The 13,569-nt window shown below is 47.9% G+C and overlaps 1 protein-coding gene across 1 annotated transcript in view; it reads right to left on the reverse strand.

The window, feature by feature from the left end:
- SLC23A2 (solute carrier family 23 member 2) overlaps window positions 1-13,569 on the reverse strand; it is a 35,440-nt gene that overhangs the window by 14,307 nt on the left and 7,564 nt on the right. Inside the window, exons 5-9 of the mRNA XM_014311215.2 lie at window positions 10,563-10,651; window positions 9,256-9,326; window positions 7,948-8,129; window positions 4,060-4,180; window positions 2,790-2,946 (exon numbers count right to left, since the gene is read on the reverse strand). Of these exons, the coding sequence (XP_014166690.1) occupies window positions 2,790-2,946; window positions 4,060-4,180; window positions 7,948-8,129; window positions 9,256-9,326; window positions 10,563-10,651 (620 nt within the window). The remainder of the gene's footprint in view (window positions 1-2,789; window positions 2,947-4,059; window positions 4,181-7,947; window positions 8,130-9,255; window positions 9,327-10,562; window positions 10,652-13,569) is intronic.

Here is a 13,569-nt window from a genome sequence, read left to right on the forward strand (position 1 = left end):
TGGCAGGACAGGAGAAAGAATTTTATAGATAAGGAACAATAAAAAAACCTTGAGAGCAAGAACTGAAGAGCTCTGACTCCTTCTTCGAGCGCCGGGCTGGGAAAAGAGACTTTAACACATCTCAGGGTCACTCTGAGCAGCTGAAGTCCCGAGACCCCAGCACACAGCCTGGCTACCAGACAAACACAAACCTGGGGGAATTGTGCAGTGGTTTGGGCTGGGAAGGGCTTTTAGGGTCCCCCAGCACTGCCCAGGTCACTGCTGGCCGTGTCCCCAAGTGCCACATCCACCCTGCTGCTCAACCCCCCTGGGATGGGGCTCCAGCACTGCTGCAGGGCTGGGCAGCCCTTCTGGGCAAGAAATATTCCCCAAAATCCACCCTGGCACTGTTCCCTAAACCCTCCTGTCCCTGTTCCCTATTTGGGATAAGATCCCAAATCCCCCCCTGGCTGTCCCCTCCTGTCAGGGGGTTGTGCAGAGCCACAAGTTCCCCCTGATTCCATTTTCTCCCCCTGATCCCATTTTCTCCCTCTGATCCCATCTTCTCCCTCTGAGCCCCTTCCCCAGCTCCATTCCCTGCCCTGGACAGGCTCCAGCCCCTCCTGTCCCTGTCCTGAGGGGCCAGAAGTGACCCTGGGATTGAGGGAGCCCTCCCCAGTGCCCAGCACTGTTTATTTATCTTTGATGGGAACAACAAACCCCCTTCACTCTAACACAGTCTGGCAAGTTCAAGGAGATGAAAGGACCAAAGGAACAATTGCCAAACCAACTGCTTTGATCACACTTGGAAAAATCCCAGGGAATCATAAAACCTCACTAAAAAAAAAAATTCCTCCTGTTCAGGAATCAGGAATTTGAGCTACAGCTTGTGAGAAAACAATCCTGGCCAGTGAGGCAAATGCCACTGTATTATTACTGCTCCAAAAAGTCACTTTGGTCACAAGTTTAGTCGACCAGAGAGGATGGCAACAACCAGCTCTGATCACTGCACAAACACCTCCCAGCTCCAAATTTTTGTAGTAGAGAAAATAAGATTAATTTAAGCCTGCAGAAAAGCCTGGCAGGTTTTCCACAGCAATTGCCTTGATGCTTTTATCTCTTTGAAATAGATGAGCCTCCTGCAACAAAGGGATCTTCAGTCACACAGGAGTGAATGAACCTCACAAATACAAATGGGCTGATCAGGGTGGGGAAGTTTTCCTCCTCTTCTTTCCCAAAAGCTTCTATTCTTCATCTGCTGCTTTAGAAGTGGTTTCTTTTAAGAACCAAAGCATATGGGAAACCACAACGAAGCTGCCTCATCACAATGTGGCGGCACAGCTGATAATTCCTGTATTTCTATTCTAAAATAATATTATTCCCTAATTGCCCTGTTAATTTCTGAAGGGTGAGCCAGTTGTGCTATCTCACACCACAAACCCAGCCTTTAACAGCTTTCAACTTAGAGCTGGCCAACATAAAAATACCTCCAAAACATTGTGTGAAGTGTTTGGTGCTCCCCTGTAAGTAATTTCACTGCCCTCTGATAAGCAGGGCCTGGCATTCCCTGACTTGCCCGTGCCAGCAGTGCCTTGGCAAGTCAGGGCATTTTCCTGCCATGAACAGCTGTGCTCACCCTGGATGGGTGTGTTTGGGGCAGGAAAATGCAGCAGGCTGGGAGAAACTCCCCACAGAAGTGATTCTTCAGACAATGAGAGCCAGGGACTCCAGCAGAGCTGTAAAAACCTGTCCCTGGCACTGTGGAGCATTATCAGCATTGCCAAGGACTGATAAATCAGCCTTGATCTCCCTGTTAGAGGCGCAGTCACTCGTCAGCAGGAGTCACCCAGACCAATCCTGCAAAGTGCAGCTGCACAACCTCAGCCCTCCTTGGGTGAGACCTTAAGGAATCAGCTGAAAACAAGGAAAACCCAAAAAATATACACCAGCAGGCAATGAGAGTGGTGTGTGCAGGAACTGTGGACTGGTTTGGACTGGGAGGGACTGTCAGGGACCCTCATCAACAGGGACCCTTCCTACTGTCCCAGGCTGCTCTGAGCCCTGTCCAGCCTGGGACACTGCCAGGGATGGATCATCCACCACCCAAAGGTTATGGAATAAACCACTGAGAGAGACAGGAGAGCTCTGGAACAGGAGGAACGGCACTGCTGGGCTCTGGGGAACCAAAGGAATGGCCCTGCTGGGCTCCTGGGGAACCAGAGCTATGGAATAAATAACTGAGAGCCAGCAGAGCTGTGCAACAGCAGCAATGGCCCTGCTGGGCTCCTGGGGAACCAGAGCTATGGAATAAATAACTGAGAGCCAGCAGAGCTGTGCAACAGCAGCAATGGCCCTGCTGGGTTCTGGGGAACCAGAGCTATGGAATAAATAACTGAGAGCCAGCAGAGCTGTGCAACAGCAGCAATGGCCCTGCTGGGTTCTGGGGAAGCAGGGCTATGGATTAACCCATGGAGAGAGAGCCACCAGAACTCTGGAACAGGGGAAATGGCACTGCTGGGCTCTGGGGAACCAGGGCTATGGATAAACCCCAGACAGGGCCAGCAGAGCTGTGGAGCAGCAGCAATGGCCCTGCTGGGCTCCTGGGCAACCAGAGCTATGGAATAAACCACTCAGAGAGAGCCAGCACAGCTCTGGAACATGAGGAATGGCCCTGCTGGGTTCTGGGGAACCAGGGCTAAAGAATAAACCCCAGACAGAGTCAGCAGAGCTGTGGAGCAGCAGCACTGGCCCTGCTGGCCCCAGGAGCAGCACACTTACAGGGGTAGGGCGCCTTGAAGCAGCACACTTACAGGGGTAGGGCACCTTGAACCACGGTGCCACCAGCAGCACGCCGCGGCGCGCGTCCGTGCGCGCGTAGAAGCCGTACTTGGAGCTGTCCGGGGGGAACACGTCCGTCACCGTGAAGATGAAGCACAGCAGCCAGGACACCAGGATGGCCAGGATGATCTGGGGACACCAGCACAGGGGGGCAGTGAGATCACAGCTGCCACTCTGGGGGTGCTGCACAGCCCAGAGCCTGAGCTGGGGGAGATGGATCTGTGGGGAGCTTTGGGGCCTGGATGGGAGGTTTGTATGGTAGGGATTTGTATGGAAAAGACATGCTATACACAGATACTGCATGGAAAATACATGCTATACACAGATACTGCATGGAAAATACATGCTATATACAGATACTGCATGGAAAATACATGCTATATACAGATAATGTATGTAAAATACATGCTATATACAGATACTGCATGGAAAATACATGCTATATACAGATACTGCATGGATAATACACCCTATATACAGATACTGCATGGATAATACATGCTATATACGGATACTGCATGGAAAATACATGCTATATACAGATAATGTATGTAAAATACATGCTATATACAGATACTGCATGGATTTGTATGTAAAATATATGCCATATATAGATACTGTATGGAAAATACATATATAGATATTGTATGTATAGAGTATGTAAAAGACATACTGTATGTATATAGTATGTAGAATACACGCCATATATAGATACTGTATGTAAATAATATGTAAAAGACATATTATAGGTACTGTACATAAATAGTATGTAAAATACATATTATATAAAGATATTGTATGGATTTGTATGGAAAAGACATGCTATATAGAGATTCTGTATGGATTTGTATGTAAAATACATATATATATACATACTGTATGTATTCATATGTAAAATAGATATTATATATAGATTTTGTATGTAAAATATATACTATATATAGATACTGTATGGATTTGTATGTAAAATACATACTTTATGTAGATACCGTATGCAAATAGTATGTAAAATACACACCATATATACTGTATGTAAATAGTATGTAAAATGCATACTATATATAAATACTGTATGGAAAATACATATTCTATTTAGATACTGTCTGTATCTATATATAGATACCATATGTATCAAAACCAACAACATCCCACCCCCACCAAAACAGTTGGTTTTTTGGTTGTTTTGGTTTTTTTTGTTTTTTTTTTTTTTTGGTCTAAGGAAGAACAAGTTCAACGACTTACAGGGAACATCTTGAAAAGCTGCAGCCTGTATGCAGTCCATCCTTTCTTGGATTTATAAATGGGCAAGGGAAATTTGACATTTCTGGCATACTGGGAGAACAACAGTACTAGGAAAATAGTCCTGAGGAAAAAAAAGGAGGATGAGGAGGGTGGGACAAGAGAGAAATGTCATTAGCACCAACATATCATAAATTCTTTCTAGCACAAACCTCTTCAGACCCTTTGGATGCAGAATTTCAATTTAAGCAGAAGACAAGGCAGCAAAATGATTAAAATTATTATTCCTCAAACGCCAAATTTGAATTCTGAAGAGCTGCAGAACTCAGCAGCTGCAAGGAGATAAATGGATCAGGGACAGGCCCAGACTGAAGGGGGATTTTCAGTTCAAATTCCTGGGCTGCCCCTTCTGTCCCCCCAAACTCCACCTGTGGTCCAGGGCTGTCTGTAAAGCACAAAACTTGCTGCCAGCACCTGGCAAGAAACAGGGAAACTGGAGGGCTGGATACAGGAATTTTTACATTTCAAAATTTGCATCCAACTCCAAAGCAACTTGAGGAAATTTCTGCCAGGGCAATTCTTCTGTTCTTCAGAATTATTTTTTAATGTGAATCTTTCGCTAAATAGCTGCAAATGAAGCAGAATGGAGCCCAAGCCCCAAGATTTGCTGCCAGTGCAGTCCAGGAGTATTAGATGTCTCAATTATTATTCATTTCCCCCTCCAGTGAAACTGCCAAGCTCCTCTAGATATCAAAAATCATTTTTTACAGCTAAAATAAGCCCCCGCTGTCCTGAAAAATCAGAATTCAGGGCACGTTGCTCAATTCTGAAGGAGCAATTCTCAATTCTCAACCCAGCTCTGCTCTGCAAGGGCCTCCCAAAGTCTGGAGCTGTCTGAAGCAGCAAAGCTCTGCTGAAATCTGAGATTATGTTTTTATCAGCTGACTTGAAAAACAAAGAGAGGATTTTCAGCCTCTCTTCTGCCCCGGATCAGACACAAACCAGTTTTCCTCTCCCTCAGTCTCCAGGAAAAGCAGGGGCATTTACAGCCCTCAGCAGAAAAGCAGAATATACACCTTTTCCATGCAGGAAACCCCAGAACCTCCCCAAAATCCACCACGGGCTCCCCTCCCTCCCACACCAGCCCTGAGGACAGGGAGCTTTGGATTTGATTTAGCACAGAGCTGTAAAAAAATACAATATTCAATTATTGCAATGAATTTTCCACTGGCTGCACGGGAGAGGGGCTGTGAAACAGCACCAAAGCCTGGAATGCCCCAGGAAAATCTGGATAAACACGCAAATCAGGAATAATTCTCCTTTTTGTAAGTATCAATGCAAATGTCTGATAAAGGGAATAAAGCAGCCATGGAACAAGTCAGGAAACTGGGAAACCTGCAGCTCCCAAAGGCCGCCAGCTGATTGTGCAGGGCCAGGGAGAAATGCAGGACCTTGATCTCCTCAGAATATCCAGGACAATTCCAGCAGCCACATCTCACAGAGCTGGAGCCGCTCCTGAGTGGCTCCCACCGCTGTGGAGCCGATTTCAACAATCCCCTGCACATTTCTGCATGGCCAAAGCCAGAAATATTTTATCGACTGGGTAACATTTAAATCCTGCTCCTGAATTGATTTTTTTTTTCCATCTGCAAAAATGTCAACTTTAATTACACATTTCCATGTCCAATTCAAAGACGTGCTTGATTCATTTAACAAATGAAGTTAGCCCCAACTTGCACAGAAATTTGTTTTACAGGCAAATAAAACGTTCCTTTGGACCAGCTGCTTAATACAGTAAAATCACAAAAATACTCCTGATGCCAACGTGCAAGATAAAACAGAATTAAAGAGCCCTTTTAATCATAAGCTGCACTTACAGAATACTTTACATGTTCAAAGCACTGTGCAAACAGATTAGTGAGATCACAATCTGATCTCACCGAGGCATTCCTCTGCTCCCAGAGCCAGCACAGCCGGGCGCTGCACATGGAGGAGCTTCAGCTCTGCTCTCCCTAAAATCGGGTTTCAATAGAGCTGTTTCAGCCTCTTTCCTCCCAAAATGGGGTTTGAATGGAGCTGTTTGACCCTCTTTTCTCCTTAAAATGGGGTTTCACATGGAACTGTTTCAGCCTCTTTTCTCCCCAAAATGGGGTTTGAATGGAGCTGCTTCAGCCTCCTTTCTCCCCAAAATGGGGTTTCACATTGAACTGTTTGACCCTCTTTTCTCCCCAAAATGCAGTTTCACATGGAACTGTTTCAGCCTCTTTTCTCCCCAAAATGGGGTCTGAATGAAGCTGTTTCAGCCTCTTTTCTCCCCAAAATGGGGTTTCCAGCCTCATGTGCTGCTTACCCACACGGGGAGCTTTTGTCTTCATTTCATTTTCCTCACTTACTCCTTTTCATTCTTTCATTTCCCTGCCCCTACAGCTGATGGCACACAGGTCCCAGGCCCTGAAATTCCCTCTAAGAGCCTTTTTGTCCCCTGGCAGGGATCTCTGCTCATGGCTCAGCCTCTGGTGGTGTTCATGGCAACACCTGTGCCCTCTGCCATCACACACATGAATTTCTCTTGGGCACAGGAAAGCAAAGCAGTGCCAATGGCAGAGGGAGCAGCACCACCAGTGGGGTTTGGTTGCTGCTGCAGGAGAGGGATCAGGCAATGCCAGCCCAGAAATACAAATTATTCACTGCCATTTCATCTCTCTGGTGCTCTGTTAAATCATCTTTTCTACAGCACTGAACTCCACCCAGCCAGTGGCTCCTCCTTTATGAAGTTCTGCTCTCCACACCTCATTTTTGGCCACTGTCCCTTCCTCTCTCCTCGAGCTCACATTACCATGGAATGGTTTGGGTTGCAAGGAACCTTAAAGCCCATCCAGGTCCATGAAGGAGCCATGGGCAGGGACACCTTTCACCATCCCAGGGTGCCCCAAGCCCTGTCCAACCTGGCCTTGGGCACTTCCAGGGGCAGCCACAGCTGCTCTGGGGCCTCCCCACCCTCCCTGGGAAGGATTTCCTTACAGGGAAAAGCTTCAGGCAACTGCCCCGAGCTGCTCTGTCCTGATTCCCACATTTCTGGATGAGCTGACCTCATCCAGACTCTGGGTGTTTCTCATCATGTGTGTTCCTCATGGTGGTTCTCGTGGTGTTTGGGTCTTGTGGTGTGTGTTTCTCACAGTGTGTGTTTCTCACAGTGTGTGTTTCTCATGGTGTTTGGCTCCCATGGTGTTTGGTTCTCATGGCGTTTGGTTCTCATGGTGTTTGGCTGCCATGGTGTTTGGTTCCCATGGGGTTTGGTTCCCATGGTGTTTGGTTCTCATGGTGTGTGTTTCTCATGGTGTTTGATTCCCATGGTGTTGGTTCCCATGGTGTTTGGTTCCCATGCTGATTGTTTCTCATGGTGTTTGGTTCTCATCGTGTTTCTCCTCATGGTGTTTGGTTCCCATGGTGTTTGGTTCTCATGGTGTTTCTCCTCATGGTGTTTGGTTCCCATGGTGTTTGGTTCCCATGGTGTTTGGTTCTCATGGTGTTTGGTTCCCATGGTGTTTGGTTCTCATGGTGTTTGGTTCTCTGGTTTTTGGTTCCCATGGTGTTTGGTTCCCATGGGGTTTGGCTCCCATGGTGTTTCTCCTCATGGTGTTTGGTTCTCATGGTGTTTGTTTCTCATGGTGTTTGGTTCCCATGGTGTTTCTCCTCATGGTGTTTGGTTCCCATGGTGTTTGGCTCCCATGGTGTTTCTCCTCATGGTGTTTGGATGCCATGGTGTTTCTCCTCGTGATGTTTCTCATGGTGTTTCTCCACACCAGCAGCACCGACACAGCCCAGCTGCCCCCAGCTTTCCCCAGCACCCCAGACGCCGCGTGCCCAGCAGGAAACCCTCAGGGTACTCACAGCATGGCGATGCCCCAGTGCTTGCCAGCTCTCTCCCCAGCAGCCTGGAAGCCCGAGAGGCCGATGAGGGCCACGGTGGGGGTGATGGTCAGCGGCCCGATGTAGCGCAGCAGGGCCCCGGGCAGCCCCAGCAGCCCGATCACCACCTCGATCAGCGAGGACATGATGATGGCACCTTGGATCTGAACACACAACAGGGCAGAGAGGCAGCTCAGTGCCATCTGACAGCCAAAGCCAAAGCCTTTGTTTTTCTGCTCTGGATTACAAACTGCAGTTAAAAGAATTCAGTGACACAGAAGAACTCAGCAATTTTTTTTTTTTCGTCATAAAACAGCTCATTATGTTTAAGTGACTTATTGCTTTAAGCATAACACTTATGGTTTTCTCCACAAAACTATTACACAACAGACCAGTGGGCCAGTCTGGAAGCTGTGTGGAAAGCACATCACACTGTCAGACAGGAGACCTGGGGTCCAGGCTAACCTTTAAGCTCTCAGATCGAACGGCAAGGGTTGGTGCGCCACGAGGTGATGCTCCTAGCTCCTAGGGGCAGAGTGTGTGCTGCATTGGTCACAAGTGCTCCTTAGAAGCTGGATTAGAGCAGCGTTGTGGTCTCAGGAGACTGTCAGCCCTCTTGGCTGCAGGGCTCTTGGCAGGATGTAGCTATGGTTTGAACATGGGGAAGAGAGAGGGGTTGTTTTTAATTAAGAAAAAGTTGGCAGCCCAAAGCAACGGGATGGGAGATCAATTCCATGACACACGCCTTCATTTGGACTACTCTACCTGCCACCCTGGCGTGGCACAGCCCTCAGCCTGCCCTGCAGGGCACCACGACTTCACACTGCAGTGCTGCGAGTGGAGAAGGAGCTGCAGGTATCTCACAAGTCTTTGGGGAGAATCGACCTCTTATCACAAGAGTCTCCAACTTAAACACTTGGGAAGGAACCAGATTTCCTAAGTGCAGATTCACCTTCAGGGCCAGCCCCAGTGCACAGGGCCAGCAGGCAAGGGGCCTGGCAGCAGCTGAACTGCTGCACAAATCAAGGTTACAAGAAGAGCTTTCATCTCTCTTGAGCATTTCACTGCATGGCTTTTGGGATGTGGTAACTAACTCCTGGTATTTGCTGTCCAGCAATGAACAGGTGGAAAAGATGAAGACTTCCATGAAATGAGCAAAGGGATATATTCACATGGAGATCGCAGTGAAACAAGAAATTACCAACTTAAAGACAAGAACACACAGATGATAAAGTGAGGAACTTAACTGGAGCTGGAGAGAGTGACAGCAAAAGGCAAGTCCCACATTACCTCTCGTATCCGGGGGTACCAGATGTGCTCCGTGTGCAGCAGCTCTGCTGTTCCGTTTGCAACTGTTACATCTTCCAAAAGGGACAAAAAACAGGGGTTTCTTTTATTGCCCGGCCACTCTGCTCCATCCCACACAAAACAAATCCCTCCTCAGGCTGTGGCTGATAAAGGAGCCCCAGTCCACACAGAGAGCAAGTTCTGCTCCAATGAAGGCCAACAGCCAACCCCTCACTCCTCCCTCTGCTCCAAAACTCTCAGCAACCAGGGTTCCAACAGGAAAATGCCCTGATTTCCAGACAGGAAGGTCAGCCAGGAGTTCTCTCCCCACTCCAGAGGGGAATTGCTCAGCTGCACCCCAGGAATCCCAAACTCCAGCGCTTGCTGCTCCCCAGTGGAGGTCACTCACTGAAGGAGCTGAGCCCTGGGGACAGCCCCACCTGGCAGCTTCGGGAGAGGAAAGGGCCCAGGAGGAGGATGAGCAAAGCTCTTTGTGACCATCTGGAGTCCTGCGAAAATGGCTTTGCCACCCAGGGATATCAGAGAGTTTATTTCAACAAACTGGGCGTTAATCACATTTTAAATGTGAGTTAACACAGATGTATGAACATCCAAATAATAGAAATTCAATTATTGAGAGTCCAAAGCTGTCCTGGGCAGAGCTCCAGTCAGGAGTGAGCAGCCTGATTATTCCCTGAGCTGCTGCTTCCCACTGCCCACTGCCTTGGTACTGAATAACCACCCCCCACTGAACACGAAACTGCCGGAGTCACTTCCAGTCCAAGCTGAAGCAAAAGCTCCCATCCCAACCAGAATCTCTTCCCTCCGAAGCTCAAACCTTCCAGGATGACGACAGCAGCAGAGAAAAGAGTGAAAAAGAACATCCAAATCTTGTCAAAACCTGTCAGGTATGACTTCAACAGGGGAAAACCCTGGTCTGGAGGTGATGCTGTACATTGCTCAAACTGCCTCCCACTCACCACTTCAAAGGGCTCGCTGCTTCCAAATATTTGGAACATTCCGGGAAGGAACATTTGCAGAATGCAAATGGAACACAAGAATTACTTTATGCCACAGTTACCGTTCCTTTGTCAATGTTTTTGTATTAAAAAAAAATTCCCAGAAACAGAACTCCACAAGGACAATTCCAGGAATCTCCTGTGGCAGATATTTTAACACTGTAAAAAGAGAGGCTTTCCATATTCCCCGCTCTTTAGTCCCAGTTTTTACATCAGAAGCTCTGGCAGCTGCACTCCACGTGAGCCGGGCCATTTGTCACTTAAACCTGAACAAGGATAAACAACAATTACCTGTGTTATTGCACTTCCACTTCTCCAGAGAGAGAATTGCTCTGGCAGGTGCTAAGAACGCAAAAGCACTGGCTTGGAACAGGGGTAACCTGGTGGGGAGGGAGAGGAGAGATGCTGACATTCTGTGGGGTGGGCACTCAAACCACCCTCTGCTGAGTTATAAAACTGGCAAATAAGAGGATTTCTCACCAAAACAAATCCAGTCACAGAAATACAAAGACTTCACAAGGCAAGGAGCTGACAGCACCTGCCTGGAGTTATCAACCAGGTGACTCCAGGGGCCAGGCACGCTGTGACAGCAGCACAGGGACACAGGGGGACACTGAGCTGGGGGAGCACAGTGCTGGAGGTGCAGCTTTTACCATCCCAGCCCTCTGAAGGTGCAGTTTTTACCCTCCCAGCTCCCTGGAGATGCAGTTTTTACCCTCCCATCTCTCTGAAGGTGCAGTTTTTACCATCCCAGCTCTCTGGAGGTGCAGTTTTTACCCTCCCATCTCTTTGAAGGTGCAGTTTTTACCATCCCAGCTCTCTGGAGGTGCAGTTTTTACCATCCCAGCTCCCTGGAGGTGCAGTTTTTACCCTCCCATCTCTTTGAAGGTGCAGTTTTTACCATCCCAGCTCCCTGGAGGTGCAGTTTTTACCCTCCCATCTCTTTGAAGGTGCAGTTTTTACCATCCCAGCTCTCTGGAGGTGCAGTTTTTACCATCCCAGCTCTCTGGAGGTGCAGTTTTTACCCTCCCATCTCTCTCAAGGTGCAGTTTTTACCATCCCAGGTCTCTGGAGGTGCAGCCTGCAGGCTCCATCCCTCCTCTCTGCATGACTCTGAGCACACTCATTTTGGAGTGCATGTGTCAATAACTGCTGGGCTGATGGGAGCAGATTAGATGTTCCCAGTGCTAGCCACCAATAAATACAAACACCACAAGAATTTCAAGATGACATTCTTAGCATTGATGTTTATACTTCCCAAAAGATTTAAGAGATCTGAAGAGGATCTACCTGCACCAAGTATGAATTTACTGACCTCACTGTACCTTGTGTAACAAATACCCCAAGGTTACTAAACTGCAGATTCTGAACTATTCTACAAACAGTGACATTAATGCATTGCCAGGAGATCCCTTTAACAGGAAATCCCAAGGTGTGACACGGGGAATGAGGGCAGGAAAAAGAACTGCTCAGGCTCAGGTGAAGATCAGAAAATGCTCACAGCAGGAGAAGTGTGGGGGGAAATGGTGAACAGCGGGCACAGAAAAGATCAAACTTGTTATTTATGGAGCTGTGAAGTTCACAGGAGCAGTTTGGGCCATGGGCAACTTCAAAGCCACCAAATGGTGGAAACTGCGTTAGAAACTCAAACTTTATGAACTCCACGAGGCACCCAAGCATGGCTGGCTGGACAGAAGTGCCCTGGGAGCTCCCCATGCAGAAATCCCAGCTCCAGGAAGTCAGGGCTGGTGGCTCAGGATGATTCAGCCCATCCTGCCAGGCTCATTAAGCAGAGCTGGTGCCCATGGCAGGCCTGCAATACCTGGAACAAGCTGCTACTGCTCCATCCCACCTACACAGCCCCCTCAGAGGTTTGGTAAACACGCACTGCAAACACATTCTCCAGTGCTGAGCTCACTGCTGCCAGCTCGGGCTGTTGTGCATCCCGCGAAACACCAGCACAGGGATGGAAAATCACACCTCAGCACCTGGTCCTGCTCCACTTTTATGTGACACAGGTACCTCCCAAAAGGCTCAGAATACTGGGGGTTTCCCCCCTAAGCCAGGCCAAAAAAAGTAACTGAATTTTTTTACATTTTTTAACAAATTGTTCAAAATCAGTCAACCAAGATCTGTGTCCTTCTCAGGTGGCAGCTGCAGCCTGGGAGTGACTTACAGAATTCAAGGCAGCCACTCACTGCCAGCTAAAGCACCAAAGCTCAGGAGTGGAGCATCACTTCAATTCCATGTCTAAACCATCCAGCTGCTCCACTTTGGCACGGAGTGAAGTGAACACAGGAGTTTTTCTGCAGGAAAAGGCATCTGGAAATGTCTCACTGGGTTCCCACAGATGTGAGAAAGCCGAGCCAGTGCAGGGCACAGCAGCAGAGCTGCCGCCCTGGCGCGGATTAAAGCTGTGCTTGATGGTCTCAGTGCCACTAATTACCCACTAATGAACCCCTGCCAGAGCTGGGGCTCACTGCACAACCCAGGGAATAGCTGGAATTCCTAGAACTGGTCTGGGTACCCAACCTACCCCAACTCCACCTCGTAATCGAGCTAAATCCACCTTTAAGAACCCTTAAACCATGGAATTTGACCTTTTGAAACCTTTATTTGCTGAAATACTTTGCAGTTGACAGACTTGCCAATGAATACTTGCAAATCTCATTGAGAGGCCTGAGCTGCTGTATCCCATTCCCAGCCTTACATAAACCCCCCATCACATGGGCAAGAGTTATAAAACATCCCAGCGTAGAAATTTCCTCCCTAAACACAAGTTATTTTAAGACCCAAACACAATTTGGCCTTCAGGGATATGAAAATGTAAGCCCAGTGCAAGTGAGAGCCACTGAAAAGGGAAAAATCCCAGCAGGGTGGAGGGCAGGGCTGGGATTACACAGAAAGAACAGGGAATTTCAAATTTCTGTAATGTTGGGCCCCTCCTCTCTGAATGAGCCCCAAATCCCTCCCTAGTAAGTGATAAAAAACCAAGATTAGTTAGGGGCAAAAAAACCCCCAAATATGACAAACTTCCAGACAAGGTACATGAGGATTTATGGTTACAGCACAAAGAGCCAGCCAGGCTGGAAATAAGATTATTAACTCTGGGGAGTCTTTACTTAAAGAAAATACATTGAGGAAAGAAAATTTGCTTTTCCAACAGCTTCCACTCTGCTGTTTTGCCATCAGAGTGAACTTTTCAAGACAGAGGAGTGAGCTCCTAAGTCCAGTAAGACAAAAAAAAATAGAGGGAAGGGGTTTTTTCCCAAAGGAAAAAGTGCAGCAAAGGTAACTC

Source organism: Geospiza fortis, unplaced genomic scaffold, assembly GCF_000277835.1.
Source record: "Geospiza fortis unplaced genomic scaffold, GeoFor_1.0 scaffold777, whole genome shotgun sequence".
NCBI lineage: Eukaryota > Metazoa > Chordata > Aves > Passeriformes > Thraupidae > Geospiza > Geospiza fortis.